The 23,777-nt window shown below is 27.3% G+C and overlaps 2 protein-coding genes across 2 annotated transcripts in view; one reads left to right on the forward strand and one right to left on the reverse strand.

Annotated features, from left to right (window-relative positions):
* Nucleotides 1–3,305, forward strand: part of LOC119667896 (protein-S-isoprenylcysteine O-methyltransferase) — a 19,157-nt gene extending 15,852 nt beyond the window's left edge. Inside the window, exon 4 of the mRNA XM_038077236.1 lies at nucleotides 2,777–3,305. The gene's annotated coding sequence lies outside the window, so the exon portion shown is untranslated. The remainder of the gene's footprint in view (nucleotides 1–2,776) is intronic.
* The window catches only part of LOC119667895 (facilitated trehalose transporter Tret1), an 18,240-nt gene extending 4,949 nt beyond the window's left edge, over nucleotides 1–13,291 (reverse strand). The window contains exon 1 of the mRNA XM_038077233.1: nucleotides 12,473–13,291. Within this exon, the coding sequence (XP_037933161.1) occupies nucleotides 12,473–12,580 (108 nt within the window). The 5' untranslated portion in view covers nucleotides 12,581–13,291. The remainder of the gene's footprint in view (nucleotides 1–12,472) is intronic.
* Nucleotides 13,292–23,777: the final 10,486 nt, after the last annotated feature.

The raw sequence follows: 23,777 nt of genomic DNA on the forward strand, positions 1-23,777 counted from the left end.
TCTACTGAGATAACCATTTTTTTTACCTTAATCACAATTAATCACAATTAAGCACAATTAATCACAATTAATCGATTAATCGATATCACTAAAATTAAAAAACAGTCATGAAAGCAGCAAATCAACGCGAAAAACAGATCTGGCTGATCTACAGCCAGATAATTAGACCTAAGTCAGGCTCTCCGAAGACTCTTCAAAGTGCCATGGTACATCCGCACGAATGACATGTTAAGAGACCTTAGAATAGATTCGGTCAAAAAATACGTAAGCTATATGCTATATGCTGAAGCTATATGCGAAAACCGACAGGCTGCCCTACTTAGCATTATCTATTCTCAGAGTAATCACTAACTGCAGTGCGGTACGCAGATCATAGATCAGTTATTGAATAATCACGAAGCTTATGAGGAATACATAAATTAGTCAGTGAGATGGGTGGGACTCTGCAGAAACCCCCCCAGCTATCAAAGAGTAAAACTGCCCAGAAGCACTAACTCGGAAAAGACTCAACATATTAATAATAAACCCAAATACTAACTTTAAATTATTTTATATCGAAAGTTTATAATATTTTATATTCGAATGCCTCCCGATTTCTTCTAACTTATATTTTATAACTATATTTTTATTTAAATAATTATATTAAATAAAAAGTACTTATAAAACAGTACTGAATGAAAACGCACGCGGCATTAATAGCAGGTTAAACCAAAAATTGAGTCATTTGGAGTACGCAGATGACGTAGTACTCATTGCCGGCAGGACTTCCGATATGCAAGTAAGCATTACGAATCTAAATAATGCATCGAGTAAAGTCGGCCTAAATATTGCCGTAATGAAAACTAAAACGATGCGCATAAATACTAGCAATATTTTCCGATATGTCTTTGTGTTTAAATGGGTTTGAAAATTATTATGTTCCAATTAGAAAATTCAATTGTATTTTTTTGCAGAATTTATGATTAATTTTTTAAAACAACCTTATTCCATTTTTTTATATCATCAAAATCTTATTAACTTACAAAATTGATTGCGAAATCCTTTTCCTTCTATCAACAAGACAACATGAATATATATATTTTTATTCATCACATCGTCTCGCAAAACAAAAACGGTCGAAAGGAAAGTTCAAATGCCTCGAACTGGTAGACCAAACAAATGACTGCGAGAGTAGAACGTATGGATCTATTTGTTAAACTAAATGAGTCAGCAATCAGTAATGTTGGTATCCCCTGAATTGGTCACAGGCTGGTTTGTCAGGTTGGTTGACAAAGCAAAATTACTATCAGAAAAAGCTATTAGGTTGAAACCTGAAACCTACTGATAAAGCTACACTCCCAGCAGCATATTCTGTATGTGCATTAGCGCAGGGCATTCTAACAGCACATGTGTGGCCGACTTCTCATTCTCTTCACAGAATCTATAGTTTGCATTTGTAAGTATACCCAGTCTCATAAGGTGGTATTTTAGTTTACACTGCAATGCTATGATTCCTGTGATAATTCTAAGTTTTTCTTTTGATAAGTTCATACAATCCTGGTATCACTTATTGTTATAGACACCAATAAATGGTGTTAATCTTGGTATATCATATCAGCAATTCTTTTTATTCTGATTTTTCATTACTTTTATGGGAGAAAGGAGTGTACTATGTCCTAGTCCACAAAAAGTTTCTGGCCCCATATTGTGATATAAGAAATAAACGTGTTTGACATAAAGAACAATTGAGGTTTTTTGATTTTAATTTGTATAAATTTATTTATTCAAAACAATCCCTGTAGTTTGTGTTATTTTCCTTTGAAATTGATGCATTGGAAAATATTGAGGTGGTCTTAAACTTTTGCGTAGAGCTGTATAATATTCCCTCCAAAGCTTAATTATTTCAGAGTTTGTGAATATATTTTTGTTTCGTTTTTAAAAAATTATTATTTAGTATACATCTATTTATAAATTTCCTGAATAAATGAAATAAGTAGTATCGTATCAGCCTTAAGCAAACAATTCCAATTATAATTACGCCAACTGTTTCCACCAAGTACCAAGGGTGCTATGTTATTTTTATTAGGTATTTGAAGGTTAAAAACTAATTAAAAGCTTTCACAATTTAATTTTTGTATGTTAAAATGTTAATAATAATTTAAGAAGTCCTTAGTTGAAAATTCTGCAATTTGAGAATTTAATTTACCATCTCTTCCTACGTATAGTATCTTTTGCCAAAATTGTTAAACTTTGACATTTGTCAAAACTCTTCTGTCGCCTAACAAGTGTTCAATTTCACTGCGGACTCCAAGCCATAAACCAATTAGGACACACAATGATACATACTTTCGTACAATGTTTAACTGTAGGTACGAAAAAGACAAATTGATGTTCTGTTTATTACCGTACGTTGGCCCCTCTAGGATAAGTTAATTGTGAAATATACATTTCAGAAAGGACTTACGTTAAGCTAGAACGATGAAGTAATGCTAACAATAAATTTGATGTCAAAGTCATAGACATTCAAAAAGTAATCGTATTAAGATTAAATTTATTTTATTACTTTTGCTAATTTATTTGTAGAAAAAAAATAGCATAAATTAATTAAGGACAAATTAATTGAATAAAATGTATTGACAATAATTTTAGTTAGTTAATGGATGGATAGATAAAATATTTTTTTTTATATTTTCCTTCAACATAAAATAGTTTAATTTAAGTTGTGTTCATAGTTTCTTAATAGTATTTAAGAATTCTTTTTTCCATTATTGACATTTTAAGTAAAATTTACTTCTAGAATAAAGTAAACAAACACACACCCATAAAGCAAGGAAGTCTAATACAGTGGTTCCAAATCATGTGAAAAGCAAACACAGAAGAACTCAACCTCGGAAGCTAGACAGAAATCAATAGGTCCGAAGAAGAATCATAACAAAAGGAAATAAATTTCTTGTTGCTTTTGTTTACATTATAAACTTAAAACAAGTTGTTGTGTTATCCTGCCCTGCCTCATCGTAAGCATTGTCCACGCAAATACATGGACGTATAGATGTGGCTGAAATGTGGAGGAATTCCAGATTGTGGTTGTGCAAGTTGCTATCAAAGAATTTCTGCTGTTCTCAATCTGTTTTCTATGGATTGCATTTTTATTCAAGGAAAGACCCTGGAATATGCGTTTGTGTACGCATGTAAAGACAATACGTGACGAAGAGAAAAATGCGTGAATAAAAATTTTTGCTGTCCTGAAGTACATTTCAATGTCATTTAAACTTTCTGTCGATTGAATTTCTCATTTAGTGTGTAACGTTCCACAACAGTAAAAAATAAAAAAGCTGATAATAAAATTTAACTATTTTAATTAGTTATAAAATAAAACCAAAAATAAATTTAAATTAATTAACACTCCATTTTTGTTTTGTTTAAAAATTTTTTAACATAACATTTAATATCGTAAAAAAGTCATATTGCAAGTATTTTTTAAAGAAAGAAAATAAATTTATTTAATAAAAGTAACTAAATTATAAAATTAATCATTTACGCATATTAAAAGAATTTTTTTAGCAAACAATTTATATTAAATTTGTTTAAATTGTATATAATATATCAGTTATTATTCTGTTGCCTTTAAAAAATTTATTTAAATTTTATTAATCTAATGGCAATTTATTAAAAATAACTAATTATAATTAGTTACTTATATTTAATTAAAACATATAAAAGTGAATAACTAGTTCATAGGTTAGCTAATATAGTGAATTTATAATTATCAAATTAATTAAAGCACAGAAAAAATTATTTTTTCTTATTTACGCAGTTAGTTTCAATCATATGGAAAAAATATTCAATTATAATAGAATAAAATTTGATTAAAATCTTATAATACGTTTCCACTGGCTTCATTAGACCAGTTAACTTACTTGACATTCAAGTAATTCAAGTTACCTCAAGTAAGTTAACTGGTCTAACGAAGACGGTGGAAACACTATTAAAAGTGTAATATTTTACTTTTAATATTTAGCGTAATAATTTTAATAATAATAATAGAATTTTGTTATTCTAAATAGAATTCATTTAGAATAATAAATGCAACAAAATAATATATTTGAATATCCTTTTAATATTATATGTTTTTCTTGAAAAATTTTAACTGAATTTTACTAAAAATCTAACTAAAATATTTATAAAAAAATTGCATACTTTTTGGCTCGATGAAAACAAAACGCCTAAAATTATGAAATATGTGTATAAAAAAGTAGTCTTATAACTTAAAAATGGATTTATATGTAGTTTGATAATTTTTAAAATTCTATAACAAATCATTATATTAACAAAAATGTATAAGAAATATGTTAAGGTTTCTGAAGCAGCTGTTTCTACTTGCCGGAATCCTTCACCTTTTCAAAGAGTCAAGTAAACGGTTGAAAGGTCAGCCCTCTTAATGTGGAATGCCGCAAGAACAAGCGAAGATTTACTTAATTACAAAAGAAAAGCAAACAGTAGATTTCAATCACAAGTAAAAGTTAAGCTATGTTATCAATCTTATGGACAATAAAAATTGTCAATCTATTTAATTTTATTCTATGAGGAGTTCTATTAAAAATGAAATGGTCTCCTACAAATACAACGTAAGTTAATCACGTTCGATGTGGTAGCATATTAACGATTGATACACAAACTGTGGTGTTGAAAATAATGGAACTTATTTTCTGTGAATAAAGTATCTTTTTACCTGGCTGCTGTACCACTAACATCATAACATCTAGCGCGGACAATAATTTTATCTTATCAAAAATAACAGAAACTGAAAGAGGTAGACTAAGGACGTGTGCGAGTTAGGCTAAGTTGATGCTAAACCAAATGGGACTTTTCTTGGGATTTTTTACACTGCACACATTTAGCCATTTATCAACACGCATCGACACATCACTACATTATCGGCACAACTTAGAATTTCCTTCATTTAGAACACAACTTAGCCTAACTCGCACACGACCTAAGTACGCTTGCTATAATTTTTATTCACAGTCACTTTTAACGACAAATAGTCTAAGTAATTATTTCCAAAATTGTTATGTCCCACCGTTGAAGAGTATATTTCTGCCTATGTGCCTGCCCATCTCTACGAGCGATTAGACTTTCATTTGTAAATTTGATATTGAAACAAATAATATGATATATGGTGTATATGAAATGGTGTGTTCCAAATGAGTATTAATTAAAAATATGGCCACAACTTTGAAATTAATATGTTGAACTAATAATACCATATAATTTATAAATATCTTAAATTTTAATAGATTTGCAACACAAAATGTTTTTAATAATTAATCTTCATTCTTCTAGTAGAAACCTTAGAAGACTAAATAGCCCCAAGTCTAAATTAAATGTAATTAAAATATTAAATAATAAATTATAATAAATAATTAACAATATCCCAGTTACAAGACCAGAGTAGCCTAAATAAAAAATATTATTTAAAAAACAAAACGTACTGGTCAAAAAACCTCTCTATTAATAAAACAATATATTAAGTTGGATATATTTGTTTATAGTTATAGCGGCCATTCAGATTCCCAAGAAAATTCAGATTTGTGTTCAGTATTATTTGACACATCACTATGTTAAGACACACATAGCGTTAAGAAAAACTGATAAAGATAAAGTACTTTTTTTATCTTCCATAAGGACAATGTCTTTGGAACAATCATATGACGAATGACTGCTGCTGATTTTATGATTTCTCTGGTTATGACCATGTCAATATAATCAATATTTAGTTGGTCTTTCATTTAAAAAATAAAATGTTTTGATCAAAGTGACGAGGTACAGAAAGCGTGACTAAATTTAAATGGAATTTGGTGTCTTGTTCTCATATTTTCATATTTTTAATTTTTAAAATTCAAGATCATGGAGATAATTGAAAAAATAATAGATTATACACGATACTATTTTAAATTAAATTTTCCGTAGTAGTACGAAAAAAAAGTAACGAAAATATAGTATATACATTAAGTCGCAAAGGTTACAGTGGGCTGCTCATGTAGTAAGAATGGGACCAGAGAGAAAGCCCAGCAGCATATGCAACGCATAGCCGATGACAACCAGGCACAGAGGTACCCCAAGAACAAGGTGAGATAAGAAAGTGTATGGTGATGCAAGAAAGATTAGAATACTGAACTGGAAGAGAGTAGCAGAAGATCGGGACAGATGGAGGCAGATCGTGAGGGAGACCAAGGACTGTAGTGCCAAATAAGAAAAATACGAATAAAAAATTTCAATTTTCTTTTCGGAGCTTTATTTTTAATGAATATATATTTATACTGGACTGAAGATTTCTTTGATTTTTTTCCACTTGATGCCACTGTAAAATGACGTTAATTTTATTTTATTGTTAGAACAAGAAAACCATAAAAACTGCAAGTAGTTTGTCTTATCTTCGATAAAGAACAGAGAGAAAGAAAAAAGTATAGAAATACTTCGGCGATAAAAATGAGCATTTATAGCTACGCATTTCATCCAAACCGAAAAACTGTAGTGTATTTTATTATCAAGGAAAAGTATTAGAAAGAAAATATAAAAAAAAACAATAACAACATCAACATCGAAATATATCGCAAGGTTACTGTCAACAGTACGTGCTTGTAGTCGATAGTTCCGACCACTGGAAGGTCAATCAAACACAAAATATTTACTGTTTGCTTACTAATGTAAATGTGCTGAGCTTACGGCGGAATGCGATTAGAAACGACTAAAAGGAATACATGGGCGCACTTTCGAAAGGTAATAAACTTGATTAACATAGCAGTTGGATGAGAAGATAGAATAGATAACATCACTGGACGAATTTAAAAATAGAAAAATCAAAACATAGTAATCAGTGGTCGTTAAATTCGAGAGACATACTTAACTATTAATCAGGTGGAAGCTATCACAAACAAGATAATTAATATCATTTTATTAACATTTGATTATCTATCATTTAACTAGAACATAAAGATTGAAATATATTGATAGTTCATAAAAAACTTTTTAAAATCTTTTGATTGAAGTGTTGAAATAAAAAATAAATAAAATGCCTTTATAAACAAAAATGATTAGTCAGTGATTAGAAGTAGGAAATCTTTGATTAATTTTTATACAATTTACGCAAAATGTTTATAACTATTAATCTAAAAATGGTTTTGATTAATATCTCGAAAAGAAATTACTAAAATCTATTTGTGGGCACACTTCAATATTATTGACATATTAAATAAATCAGGGTAATAATATTTAATTTAAATAAATAAATACCGATATTATACTGAACCAAAATTTTTATGTAATATGTGTATATAGTAAATTGCTGCATTAGGATATTAGTTATAAAAAATATAACCAATTTCTAAAAACTAATATATTATTATTTAAATAATATACCTAATACATGAAATATCCTAAAACTTTAACACAGTTATACCAACGACACATCAATTTATGCATCTCATCTCTATAATGGGAATTAATACCTCTCTGTTGGATGACAATCGGCATCTATTATGAATCTTATCCTCATAGTGGAATTGATTAACTTTTCGTATGATGAAAATTGGTACCCAGTAAATGAATTTTTTTAAGATGTGTGAAATCAGAGAGGGAAAATAACTAATCCAAAACGTATAATAATAATCTGACTTTATTATTTTACCAGCTCAAAGAAAATATAGGAACATGAATTGTTAAAGAATGCTGTACTGATTGTACGAACAGCTTTTTGAAATATAAAACTTGGCATAAAAGATGGCTTCTTGTGAATAATAAATGTTTAGAACTTGTACCAAATCTTTCTCAGTTAACCGATGATCTATCAAAAACATGTTATGTATTTTTACAACGATTTCTGGTATCAATTCATTTTTGGAATGTCCTTTCTTCTTAAAGTCCATTTGCAAAACAATTTTTTTGATGAAGCTGAATCACCTATCATATTTATTACTTCAGTATGAGTTGTACAGGCTGTATAAGAACATAGCTTTTTATATTAGAGATAATCTGTTAAACTGGTGTCGAAGTTATGGTTATACTATTGATGAAAAGATGACTAATAAGAATAAGATTAATATAACAAAAATGTGATACTGATTAATAGTGTGTTCTAAAACAAGTTATAGTAAGACAATTTGCTCAAAAACTTTCAACACAGTGATGAATAAAGAACTTAGAAGGTTAGAAGAACTCAGTTTAATTAGCGGGAAATGTTTTAACTTTTTTGAAATGCAGTGGACATAAATATGAAAGTCTTAAAAAAAACGCAATACAAATATGATTTAATATTATGCGATTCTTTAAGACCACATGGATTATAAATTTATGAGAAAAAAGCCTGCTTTGTAAAAGAGAAAATTTTCTAAAGTCATTTCCGCCAATAATGTCAACTGCACGATTTAACTATAGTCTGCAAATGGAACTATTGTAGATAGCAATGTCAAAAATGATGTTTTTCAAATGCATTTCCAGTAATACTGCGTAAGATTGAGCTACAGTCGTTTGCTATTCCATATAATTGGTCTGAACTGAGAGTTGTTAACAACTATATCGACCGATTTTAGTTATATAGTGCGTTGAGCGCACTTAATAAAATTGTGTGAAAATTGAATTGTGAAAAAATTGAAATATCTGTTATAATTCTTTAGTTACAATATGGTTTTTTCTCAAGAACTATAATACTATTATTAATTATTTACTAGTAATATGAATCCAATTATCAGTATCAGTATTAGTTTTTTGTTTTAAAAATTACAATTATAGAATTTTCTTTAAAAGTTACTACATATTTCTTTCATAAGTATTTAGAAAAATTAAATAGAATCCTTAAAATTATTTATGTACCAAGTGGCTAATAATTAAATAATTAATTAAAGGATGATATGTGGCAAAATTTCACTAGTTTATGCCTTAGTGCCTTAATCGATGAATTCGGTAGAGTTCTAGTGATTATTAAAAGGAATAAAAGCAACGATAGCGTAACACATATATACTTTAGAAATTTAAAATAAATAACTTAAAATGTGTTATTATTATTTAAAACTACATTAAGCAATAAATTTTACGGGTTGCGTCTTAAATTTCATTACGAATCTATTTATCATATTATCACTATTTAACTAATTAATCGCTAATTATATAAACTTAAGATTTAATTATCTATTTATATTTATTACGAATCTATTTAACACATTATTAAAATAAAAAGTACACGATATATTCCTCAGAAAAATATCGGATAATCTCTTTCATTTTATTATTATCCTAAATTATTAGTATTACATATTAGCGTTAATATCTTAACGAGCTGCTTTTGCGGTGATTGATGTACATTTATTTATTATTATATATTTTTATTTTAAATATAGTTCGAAAGACATTTAGAAATAAAAAGACTATATATGAGTAATCTCACTTATAGTATACCAGTGTTTTGAAAGTGCTAAGTAACGACTATTCCCTGTAGCTTTAAACATTTTTTTTTAGAATCTTGCTTATTTATTAAAGTGCATGGTACATGGACTGTATGAAAGGTTTTCCGATACAGACCAATGTAAAGTCTTTTCAGGCTCTTAGAAAATAATACCAGTCATTGATTGTAGTCTTTAGATATGTTCTAACATTTTTGGTAATATTTTAAAGCAGAGGTTAATCATAGCGTCATTACCAGGAGATTTTGTATTTACATTTTTTTCTTAAGCAAAATGCATATACATACATACATCTATTATATTTAGTAAATATTATTTACACATTTTTATAATTTATTTATTTCATTTGGTTTTAAATTTTTTAAAGTCAAGATTATACCGCCCACCATATTTTTTCTGCCATTAAAATAGGATAATCAACTTTAAATGAACAAATGTTACAATGTACCTACATGGTCTTGTTATCATTCACTTCCCACATATTCAATACGATATATCTGGACGTAGGTCGGAATTTTTGACTTAAGTTAATGAAGGATAAAAAAAAATCAATTTAAGTTGTAATAACTACTTTTTTTTTGTTGAATAAATGTTCATATTAAAAAAAAAACAATAAAACCTGCGAGTTTGAATATTCACACAACCTTCACAGTATCTAAGCTAGAAGGATAGATACAAAGTACAAGTAAGAATAATTTCGACGCTGCACAAAAAAACCGGTCAAGTGGAGATCAACAAACTGGTGTACTATGAAAACAGAATCAGAAAGAAGTTTTTATGCCTATTTATTGTACGTATTCACATGAGTACATAATTGCATCTTCAAGATGTACAAAAATTAAGCTGAGTTTTTAAGGATGATTATTATATTTTTAAATATAAAATGTGTGCTGTATATAGGACGGCATAGCAAGGAATCGTTCTTTAGTGCTATAGCATTAAAGTAATGTATTCAAACTAAATTTTTATAAATAAGAAAAAGAAGTGATTTGAAGAGCAATAGGTTTATTCATGTTAAAATTCTATAAATAAAGTTACTGCGAAAAAATTCTCAGCTCCTGATCTTTTAACATAATATTTAGTATAAACACACTTATATATCGAGAAAATCGTATAAGACTAGGATATTAGATTTTGAAATTTTACTGTAAGTTGATTAGATTAATATAAATTAGATTAATATAAATGGAATTGCAGTATTATGAAATATCTCAAGTTTATATTATTAATAAAATATTAAATACTACTATTTACGTTAATGAAATTTTAGAAAACAAAGGGACTAAAATCTCGATTTTTCTTTCAAATCTGAGCTTTGGGATAGAACCGGCTTGATGTACACTATAATTGATTAAGTATACAACAATAAAAAATTCTAATTAACTAGGTAAAAAACAATACAAAATGCTTGTTACTGATTTTAATACTAAGTATAGTAAACAGTTTATAAACTCAATAGGAAACAGTTAAGAATTCGCTGAAATTTGGTTAGTAGGAATCACATAATGGAAGAGCATAATACTTATCCAGATTTCATTTAATATCATTTAATAATAGAATACTTATCAAAAAGTTTATAATACTGTTTGTGTAGAATAGTAACTGAAGCATTTGTTCATTTAATAATAGAATGTAAAACTGTGATAGGAAGTAGAGCTTAGTATTTTGATAGATACAGATTCACATATTGTAATAAGTTGCAATAAAAATCAGGACTCTTCTGACGATGATTCTTGCTTAAAGTAGAAATATTAAATGCAATTAAAACTTGTGAAAGTTAATAAACAGTTTTCTTTAATTTTTTGTGAATAAATTGAATAATTTTGAATAAAATTGCCAAACTAATTCATTTGAACATACTTACAACAATCTTAGTTATTACTAAATTCATTTTTAAGTAGCTTACTACTTAACGAAATAATACCTAAAATCTTAGTTTTACGTATGGTTTAAAATTTGGCTATGTATTGCAAGATGGTAAATATAGAACCTACCATATTCCTTCGAAAAGAATATGTGAAGCGTTCAGATTAACTATTTCCCTTGTTTAACTAAATTGCATTTGTGCGACTTTTCGAAAAAATGCATTTACTACAAAACCAAAGTGTTTTGTGCACGTCCATTCAAAATTTGTTCCAACCGAGGACTAATAATATTAATTCCACATGCCTTAGTTTAGACTACGGCTGTCCAGACCAGATCGTGGTTCAATACAAATTACTGTACAGATTAGAGGGCCGCAAAAAATAATGTGGTTTTATCAGTTTAATTTTACCACTTCTTCCTACCAGGGTGATACCAAAAAAATATCAGCAGAATCAAAAATTGTTGTGCCTTGTAACTTCTTCTTCTTCATTATATTACGTTCCTAGGGGAACATTGGGCCATAACGAACTTTTTCCAGCTGTCACGATTTCTTGCCTTGTATAGTTACCACTATCTATGCACTTAGTCATTGGTTCCATCGTAATCATAGGTCAACAGAATTGCATTTTAAAAGACAACCACCATAGAGTTAAAAAGGAGAATAAAAAGAACTCGATATCAGCAGCTACATTGATTTTTGTTGAATTTAGTTAAGGAAGAGATCTCAAACTACTTTTGAGCAACTGGTGTTCAAATCACTGACCTAAAGCAAAACAAAATCTATAGGGATGGAAGAAAAACTTGACAACATAAAGAGTTTTCAATTTTTATTTTTAATAACATTAAAATGAATTTTGAATATTTTGTTTAATTCAAATAACTGTTTTGTTATAGTGTGCTAAAATTAGCGCTGGAAATCACATAATTTCTGTAATTAAAGTATTTAATAGAATCGTTTTGGTGTTTATTGGCACTCTGCCTGAAGGTCAGATGTTAGATCAAGAACACTACGAGGTAATAAAGCATTCAATTCCGAATGTGCAATTGCAATTGTTATTCAAGGAGATAATTTACATAATTGGAAAGTTTACACTATTATACAACAATAGAAAATAGAAAAAACTCCTTTGAATGTGCGAATTTTCTTATTTCATAGATTACACAACATTTACCGCTTGTTGGGAACCATATTTGTCGCCGTTGGCAGCTGTTTCCAAGAGATGTGAGTTCTCCTCCGTAACGATGGGTTTGGTAGTATCAATGCGTTCAGACGACAACATTGTTTTTGATTTTATTTTTTTTATAATTTAAGTGAATAAATTTATGTAATTAAAATGATATTTCACAAAAATACTTTTAAGATAAAAACTTTTAAAATTTCACCAAGTGAAAGTTTAGGTGTATTGTGTAAGTTAAGGATATGTGTTTCTGTTTCTTTCGATATTTCTTCACAAGTAAAAATTTCACAAAATTTCACAAAAATTAACAAAATTTCACTAATTTTTGGTTAGCAAATATGCGTTTGCTTTTTCTTGTGCCCGGTTTGTACGGCGAATGTCCTTAGAATGTTAATGTTGTGGAACGAAAAGTGTATTTCTCTTTCGTACGAAATCCTTAGCTGCCTGTGCCTTCACCCACGCTTAGGCTTTTTGGCGCATGCTCCGTTCAGCGTGACTTTGAGGTAAAAGAAAATGTCAAATTTTTTTGTGCTTAATGTTTTCGTCACGAATTATTTCAAAACTTCACAAACATTTTTCAACATAGCAGCGCAGCAGCAACAATTTGTGGATGGAAATTTCTAAAATTTCCACTCATAGGAAATAGGTTAGAATTTTGAATGTTTCGTCACTTCCGTTTACTCATAAATTTACGTTTTAGACGCCGTACGCGTTAGAGTTTAGGCCGACACACACTATAAGACGGTAAGACGGACAAACAAACAGACAAGAAGACCAACGAGCACACGAATTCTTAACGCCGCGAACGATTGTTTGCTAATGTTTTACTTCTCGCGCTCAAAAATATTGTCTGCTGCTGCTTTTGGCACCGAGGCAAGTAAGCGCAAGCCCCTTAGTGAAATACAAAAACAAAAACAAAACCAAAACCAAATAACCGCAAAACAACAGAGAAGCAACAACAACAACGACGAAATACTTTAACTGTGGCACATACCAACACACCAACACGTCAAACAACCTAACTACCCTATGCTTAAAAGCCCACCATTACCATACATGCCTCCGTTTGCCCTGCATCATAAGCAGGAGAATCAACTAAATACACAGCATTTACAAAACTTGTGTTACAAGCCGTAGCTTCTGCTGCTACGCGCTCCAAAAAATTTTTTTTTTAAATTTCTTTTTCTTTTTTTTAAACCAAATACCAGCAAGTAAATTTTCATTTTATTTTAACTTTGGTTTATCATAATTTTACCATACTACCACTTTCACATTGTTAAAAAAATTCAACAAAAGTGGGCTCGCTCGTACTGTGTGCATGTGCTTCAATTGCCGGCATTGCTCTGCACAATGTATGTAAGTTTGTGACGTCACACAAGCAAGTATTTTAACAATAGTTCATCCGAAAGCAAAGCAGTCAAAGCAGGCACAGTGGGTACATAACTTGTTTTAACTGCAACTTTTATGTGCATTGAATACGATCGATATAGGTACATACGTTTTCATAGAAACATTAGCATTCATGTTTATGCGCATTTTTATGTTAATTTATGCTAAACGCGACCAGTAATTCTCGTAAATTTTTTTAAAAATAACTTCATTCAACAATCAACAATCAACGATTAACGAACATACGCAACCTGTTATGCAATTTGAATATTAAGTATAAATTAATTAGTACAACCAAAATTAGTGATATGAGAAATTTAGATTCTTCATATATAAAATGCTCTGATAATGTTTCTACTTTTTTTAAATTAAATTATTTGAAAATTAATATGTTCACATCTACATATATTCAATACTTAAAATTAGCATAACGTGTGCATTTATATCGCGTGGCGTATATTGTTTAAGCCGTGGAACAAGGTCGACTTAAAATTTTGAAAAGTTCTTACCATAAATGTTAAAATTTCACTAAAAACTAGAAATTATACAAATGCATTAAAAATTATAAATAAAAGATAATTCTATTTTTATTACGAATTTCTAAAGCTAATTATATTAATACATTATATTAATAAAAAAGGCAGGGACCTAGTCATGGGGGCTTGAAAGACTGAAATTAACCCTCCCGATATGAATCGAATGAGTATTTGTATACATATATTTATTAAGTATTGATTCATCATAATTATATATGATTCTATCGTAAGCAAAAGTGGTTCTATATATAAGAAAGAATAATATAAATGCATGCCACAAGTAATACCTCTACAAACAGAATAGTATTGATAAATCAATTATTAAATTAAATCAATTATACTATAGCTAATTTATGATTTCGTTTTAATATAACACAGCAAGTGAATTAACGAACAATTATATACAAGAAATAATTCCAAGACCACTGATGATGGATTGGGTATTTGTCAATAGTCGAAACAGCTATATGGTCAGAATTTTTCTTGTTGTAAACAACAACTTCTTGTAAATATTACTAAAAAATTAGACAAAGTAGCAAAATAGTTTTTCATTTACAGAAAATTACATAAAACAGTAACCCTAAGTTTCGATTACCTTAATCAACTTCGGAGCTGATTAAATTTAGGCAACCCCGTAACCTTATTTATGGTTAACTGTTAAACATAGACTAGTTAAATGTAACTATTTTATTTATTTATATATAAGTATAAAGTATTTAAATTAAATTAATAAAACAGCATGATGACATACAGTAAATGGATACCGGGCGGCCTTTCTTCCTCTAAAAGGCTGTAATTGTAAGGAATATGTCGTAATATAAACAGGGTCCGACCTAAAGGCATTTTTGCACAAAATTTCTTTTTTCCCAAAACATTAGTAAATTTTTTTTTTCGATAAATAAATACAATGTTATCTTGCTAACATTTTTTGATGCAGAAGTTTTTGTTATAACGTGTCGTTTTCCTGTAATCGACCTTAGAAACAAGCTATCACCGTTTTTTAACATCCTGTACCTCGGTAAAAATTAAATTATTTAGGCGGAGAACCAAACAATCTATGCTTACTTCTAGACAGAATGACTCGCATTATACAGATATAGATTATACATATATAATCGTCTTTATATATTTTTTAACATAATCTTTAAATATAAAAAATATTGTATTTAATATTTAGTAAATGCACAAAATTTAATTAATTCTGGATCGGACTTTGTGAGGTTTAAAATTACTTTAATTCTTATAATGATATTTATATATTAAAACAAAGGTGCTGCAGTTGTATATCTTTAAGCAGATAAAATTTGCAAAATTTTAAAGAACGGAATCGGTACGCCACAATCAGTCCATATCGTTGTACACTTGTGGCGGGTTTTGATAAAAATTAGTAGTATTAAAAAATTGATTAATGAGACCATCTATAAAAATGTTCATAAAATAGAAAAGCAGTGATTTCATTTAAAAATTTTTGGTGAAATAAATAAAAAAATATTATCACAAAGTTTCTGGACATGAAATTTTTTAAAGTATTTTAAATGTCATACGTAATTATTCAAAATTAACATTAATATTTTTTCAAACACAAATTATACAATTGAATATAAATATAAATCATTTATTATAAGAAAATTAAAATAAGAAAATTAAAATGGAAAATTTAATTTAAAATTATTGATATAACAATAACAGATTAACTTATTGAATATTACTCAGCTATACTTATTAAAAATTTAAACTTTCTGTTAGTATTAATAAAATTAATTAAGAAAAATTTAATTTAAAAAAAATTTTTTTTTTTAATTTTAATATTATATTAATATTGTTTAAATATTGTTTTCGGATTAATATTTGTTTTTATTAAATATATTATAGTTTCATATTTTCGGGAAATAAATAATTTGTAATCCCCAACAAGTGATTAATAATTATTAATATATAAATAAACAAATCACTTTTTAGATAAATCACTTAAACATTTTATATATTATATTTATTACTAATAATCTACATGCCTTTTCAAACATTATTTTAAAAATTATTTTAGAAACTTCTAAAGGAACAATTTACCTGTGTTAACATCCTGAACAAGCAGACCTGAATCACTTTTTGAGAAAAAGTCCCATTTTAAAGGAATTGAGAAAGCTTCATATACAAAACCTATACCTAGTTTAGCACCTAGTTTACAACGTAAAATATTCTGATGAACCCGATGCAAAGCAGTAAAAGAATCATTCAGGAACTATTTTAGAATGATCTTAGTAAAAATTTTAAGCTCATGGTACATTCTTTTTTATTATAATGTCTATATATACATACGGTATACGGTAATATTTATATTGTATTTTTAAACTCAAAAAGAACAATACTATTTCTACTACTATCTATTGTTGCGAGGATGAGAGAGATGCCAGTTTTGCGAATATGGATGAGGATGGGAAGATCGTCCAGCATGAGGAAGTGTATGTTTAAAGGACATTTATTTTTAACTTTTAGAGGAAGGTGTTTTATAAAACCAAAACAAGAAGCTATTCTTCAAAGTATATTTGCTTTAAATTAAAGATTATTGTTTATTTTAAATTAAGCGAATAACTCCATATTTTGAACAATTTCCATAGTAACTGAAGGTACAAGCATTTTTTTTAAGATGATGTTCTCTCATAGATGAATTTATAAAATTTTGAAGATAAGAATTTTGGAGTAATCGAATAAATATATTTGCAAATGTATGAATACGTATAAGAGAACTGGAACTTGATCTTTTTAACAATAATAACTTAAATAACTACTGCGATCTAACATAATTACATATATACAAAATAGTTGCTCTTCATGCTTTTAATTTTACAAATAATAGTAATCCACACTAAAGTAATTCATTATAAGCAAAAACGACAATATTTATTACTATAATTGAAATTTACAGAAACTACATATATTTTGAAATCTAATATCTTGAATGACATGGCGGTATTTCGCAAAAAAATATTAGATTGTTTTTTTTTTTGTTTTCTGGGCATCACATAATTTAATGAGAGTACGGATAAAAATGTGGATGTGTGATAATTTCCGATTTCATAATGATTAATTGATGACTGATAACTATGTATTGGTACCTTAATTTTTCTAAAGTTAATTTGTTTTTGTAAAATAAAAACATTGCTTAAAAAGCTTAAATGTGAAATTATATGTAATTTTTAAGGTGTTGTCAGGTCAGCTACTGACAAGCATGCTTAGCTTTATATTCTAACTTGATAAGCTTGTGAAGAAGCATGAACTTAGTAGGAAATTGCTTCATAGTGAGAAGGTTTGGATTATATCAATATAATACATAACAGTAATGTTCTTAAAACCGATTCTATAAATATATGCGGTATATAAAGTATACGAAATTACTAAGCAATATTAATAAAATGATCAATCAATTAAAATTTATTTTGTCGCCTCTATCGTAGGCCTCATCGTGTTCAATATAACTGTATCAACTCTTGACCCAATCTTGACCCATTCATTATTGGTAGGCTGACTTAGATATAGATTTTAGTCTTTTCTGCGATATCTTTTATATAGCCGCACTGTAGTCGAAACCTTCCTCTTTGAAATCGTAATTTTTGTTTTGTAAAAAGGAGAAATCACAAGGATTATTTTAGGTAAGTAACGCGATAAGCTAATCAAAATCATTAGGGCATTTTTCTAAAAACACTTGTGAAAAGTAAAATTTTTATTAATTCTAAATAGTTTTTATTGAAAATGTATATATGTACACGTATGTTTCACATATTTCCTTTCTTATTTTTAGGAAAATCTGTCTTTTTTATATTTTACTTATATTTTTTATATAATTTAAATATTGTTAAAATATTCGCTATTGTCTGCTCGCAATTATTCTTTCTTTGAATATATTTTTTTTTTATGTTATTGTGTTTATGATTTGCTCCACTGTTACTATTAAAATACATGAAGTGCGTGCAAAGCAATTGAACTTAAAATTTTTAGCTTCACAGTGGAAATGTGGCCGTTAACAACTACTATGAATGTTTATTCATATTTTTTCACTAAAAATGTAAACATCGTGAACAATACAAATATTTTTTTGAAACAATATTTTTTACAAATAAAAGTGAGCAAACATCACTTGTTGAATTAATTATATAAAAAACTGAGTATATGTATTTTTGGTATTTACTGCATAATTAAAGCTTTAAACAGGCCATAACGTTTTGAATATTTTGACTTTTAAAATCGGGAGAATTTACTAGCGCATAATATATATATATTTTTATACAAACATATATATATATATAATATATATATATTAAATTTTATATAAAATAAATGCTTTTTTTTCACATTATCAATAAATATAAGCTTATCAACAAATTTGCCAAAAGTAATTTAATAAAAAATTTTAATATTAATGCATTAATTTATATAATTATTAATAAAATATTTTTTTTTCAGATTAAAATAGAGTTCTTTACAAATTGTTGCAAATAATTGACGTGCAGAAAAATAAACCTACATTTTTTAATTAGACTTATCAGAAATAGGTCAAAGGTGCTGTATTTTTCATTAGAAAACTGATAACGTGGGCGCCATGAGGGTAATCGTTAGGTCAATTATAAAATGAAAAAAGGAAGGGAAAATGTTAGTTGCATTTATAATAATCACAATGACTTAGACATATAGTCGTATATTTGTATTTCCTTAGTTAAGTATTTAACTAAATAATAGTATTTTTTATATACGATACGTTATGCAATTATTTAAAAGTACGTATTTCAAGATACAAAAAAAAAGTAATTTATTTGTCAATAATGTGGCTTCCTCGCATTCGTAATGTGATTCTCATACAGATTATGCATAAGTGTTATTCGGTTTAGAAAAAATTGCTTTAAGATATTACTTACACCGCAAACTATCGTAACCTTCTTAAAGGTATTAAATTTAACACTTATAATTACAATTACAAATATTCATAATTAAATGTTGTAAAATTAATCATAACACTTTAACTTATTGTTCTTATAATTGAGGAGAGTAATTTATATAATAGAATTTTACTACAAAAGTCGTCTAAAATGTCATCTAGACAACAGAAGAAATGTTATAAAATTTCATTAGTGTTCTTCTCTTTATAACAAATATATTACACATTTTAATTGAGATAAAAAAAATCAAACAGTTTAAAATACTTTAAATTTACTTTAAATATATATACAAAAATATAAGTGAATTTGTTAATAAACTTTCACAGCAAATTAATAAAATTCAATAAAAATGTACGAACATACAAGCAAGTACAGCTTTGGGTCAGTTGACTAATATACGCTGACTCTGAGCTTTAAATTTGGCAGGGCACGAGTTCAAGTCCTTGTACTTGCAGTCTTAAAAAATTATTCACGAATAATTAAATAAAAAAAATACACATTTCCAAAACCATTGATGATGGGTTAGATATTTGACGATACTCAAACTACCTGTATGGTCAGCCAAAAATTCAATTAATATATATTTTATTTTATATTTAATTAATGGTATAATTTTGAATATAAAAATGCTTTATAAACATTTGAATCAAATTAATCGTAAATAGTAAAAAGTTTGTTTTTGATTCAATGAATTATTTAATTTTAATTTAAAAACATTTATTGCTTTCAAAATTTTTAAGGTAAATAAAAATATTAAATTACCTTAGTAACTGAATTATTATTCACTTAAATAATAAATACATTACGAAAATATGTTTGGCTTTGTATCTTTTAAACCTATGTATTACATATCAATATTTTACTATTTACTTACAAAATTTCAGTAATATATAAATATTATATTTTCATTACATATTTCATTTTAACCATAAAAACTGAAATTACTTTTAGAACAAGCTATTATTGTAAATATTGATTTGCTATGTATAGAATGTCCTCAGATACCTTTCTTATTCAGATTACATTTCGTTAAATAACTGTAATCAATTTCATTTAGATCGTAGAAAATAATTTCTCTTTTGCAACAATTAAAAACAATTTGTTCTTTTAGTGACGATTACAAGAATTTAATTAATTATGATAACCTTTTATTAGTTTCATAAGATTTTTATAGTAATAATAGCTATCTATCAATTTTATAAGTATTCATAATATTATAATTCGATTTAATATTATTATTTTTCTACTCAAATAGTATGACATGTATTTATACCAAAAATAAGAAATATTAAATTTGAAAAAAAAATATATCTTTTTTTGTAGTATTTTCAATAATAATTATAATTGTTGACTTATTTTATGTAAAGGAAAATTCATATTAGATAACATTTTTTGGTTATTAATTAATCTGGCAATGACAAAATTGTCATAATTATCAATTATTTCTTCAAATGATTAAATTCTTTCAATTCGCGTTCTAACGGTTAAGTTAAAATGATCGAAATAGATTTTTTAGCCTATAATTATACCAAGTATCGAAAAATATTATAATTTGTTATATATATATGAGCTAAACAAGCATATTTGTAGGCTACTGTTATCATAAACACTTTTTGTAGATTAAATCAATAAAGTTTTAGTGAATATTTAAGCAGTTGTAATCAAATAAAATTTTAATGAATATTTAAACAGGTGTAATCAAAATGCATTACCTTGATAACAAAAACTATGTATGCCATATAACTACTCGTAAAAGAGTTAAAAATAATTTTAATATTTTATTCAAGTACTGAAATAAAAAAGAAATGCTATTAACACTATACAGAACCAATGATCTAATCTATCTATTAAAAACTGGGATCTATTTTCTAACATTTTTTTCTAAAAAATTGTTATAGATATTGGTCTCCAATTTGCCTGGCACTTGCAGTCCAAACAAATTATATACGGACTATAAATTAAATAAAAAATTCGGATACTTCCTAACAAAGAAGAGTACTTGGCAATACTCGAAATAGCGAGTACACTTTTTTAAAATCAGTAGATTAAACAAAATGTTTCTTAGTACATAACTATTGGTTACTTAAAAAAAAATTTTTTTTAAACGCTAGAAAAAAACTGTGACGATACATTCTACATCACGATAATAGTATCGCTCACACAGAGGAAAAAATGAATAACTTCATTGCGTTCTCAGTGATTGTCCGGTATTATATTTCTCGGATCTAGCGTGTTATGATTTCTGGCTGTTTCAATAATAATTCCAAAAAAAATTTTAAAAAGCAAGCGTCTTCGGTAACGATGAAGTATAGATTAGTACAGTTAATCTCGAATTTACTGTTCTAGATATATCAGTTTCAGAAATGTGACAAAGAATTAATTTATGAAATTTAAATTATTTTTGTCAATTTTTTTGTCCTCTCGAACATTATAGAGTGTTTCGAGGACATAACTACAAAAAACCGATTCCAACTGAAGAACAAATAAATCACATTTTAATAATGTAATACTCGTATACGATGTCACTAGCTAATCACAATAACAATGAGTTAAATTGCACTTTGATTAAATTTTCAATCTATTATAATCTTCAGAACAGACCTAAAAATAATGCTTTATGAAAAGAGACTGAAGAATAGTTTGATGAAACTGAAACCAATTTTTAGGTCAAAGAAAAATCGTTTCAAGAATGGCTTGAAAATGTTAAAAGGAATAGGAATGAAAGTAGCAATCCTTAAAAAGACTTTGTAAAAAAGACTTCTCTAGCTTTAGTTCTAGACTTTGTTCATAACTTAAAGGGACTTTGTGTAATCAATAGTGAAATTGGTACAATAGGACTCTTCTGGCCACAGTACCGCCTGTTGGGCGATTTCACGTCTAAACTTTTAATAATAATAATGGAATTATTTAAAGACGATTTTCTGATTAAAGTTCTGGTTTATTAGCCATCTTATAAAACTATTCTGTTATAAGTTACTATCCAATAAAAAATGTACCATATATTAGAACAAAAACGTGATATTAATAATATATATTTAAAATTCTAAGAGCATATTTTCATAACCTTGTATTTCTAAACGTTTCTAAAGATAAAGAAGCTAATACTTCTATCAACTTTTTTGTTATATTTGCAATGCAATACTTCTGTATTTAAAAATATACATAAGGTGTGTTCCTTATTTCAGATTTTATGAACAAATATACACATTATCATTTAAAAATTATAAGAATAATTATAAATTGAATGTGTGTTAAAATGATATGTCAAAATCAATTAAGAAAGAACACAAATTCAAAATGTAAAATTTTATCAAAATAAAAATATATAAAGTTTTTTATTATTATGCAAATGAATCCAATCCACTTCAAATCAAATTCCATAACATACTTAATGAATTAAAAATAGTAGTCTGTGTCTTTCCTCTTCTCAGCATGTGTAGCAATAACAACAACACAATTACATTAAAGTTCAATAATAATGCAGTCCTCATTAGTAAGCGAGTTTCATTAAAAGTATTTTTAAAAATTTCATTAAAAACGAATAAAAAAAATATTTATAAACAAAAACCAAAGGTAAACACAAGAAAACGAATAACAAAACTAGCTAGCCAGGCTAAACTTTTAAAAGCAAATAACATTTTTATTGCACCATTAACATTAGCGACATACAAACACACAAAAACACTATATTACGCATATGTTGTGACGTCAGAGAAAACACTGTCAGCCAAGCCCCAAAAATGCTAGCCAATAAGCTTACAGGAAAGCAGAGGCATGAACGTGCTGTGTCATATACTCGTATGTTTTCATTGACCTCTAAATGTGCTTTTTGAAATTATTTCTTTGAGTATTTTGTTTTTGTACAATATACATATGTAAGTATGTGTATAAAAAATGCATCATAAAAACTTTTTTCGTTTTATTATTCAAATGAGTGTGACTTTGTTTTCTTTATTTTTTCTACACATTTTATCGGTGTGTGACGTACACTACGAAGATCGTTAATGTTTGGTTTGTTGTTTATTGTTTTTTTTACACTCAAGTATGTTTTGAGTGATTCAAATAAATACACAGCAATTTAATTCAATTGCAATGTAAATTAAAAAATACAAAGTAAATTTCTATTTTATGTGTTATGCACTTTAATTCAAAATGCGATTAAAAAAAAATTATAGCACGTCTCAGGCAGCGATCATGCGATACGTAAAAATTCATTTCGTTAGCATAAGAGGGTATAACCTGGGCTGAAGATTGTTGTTGTTGAGTTTATTGTAGGTGAGATGTGATGGGAACTGTGAAATGCATTTTATTTAATAAACAAAAATTGCTTGTAAAGGCTTTATTAATGCCTGTCACATCTGCATATCTTGTTTTTATAATAAATTATATATTTTTCGAGAAATTTTATTAAAAGTTTGGGGAATGAAATATAATGTACGTATTAAA

Source organism: Teleopsis dalmanni, chromosome 1 (assembly GCF_002237135.1).
Source record: "Teleopsis dalmanni isolate 2A chromosome 1, ASM223713v2, whole genome shotgun sequence".
Lineage (NCBI taxonomy): Eukaryota > Metazoa > Arthropoda > Insecta > Diptera > Diopsidae > Teleopsis > Teleopsis dalmanni.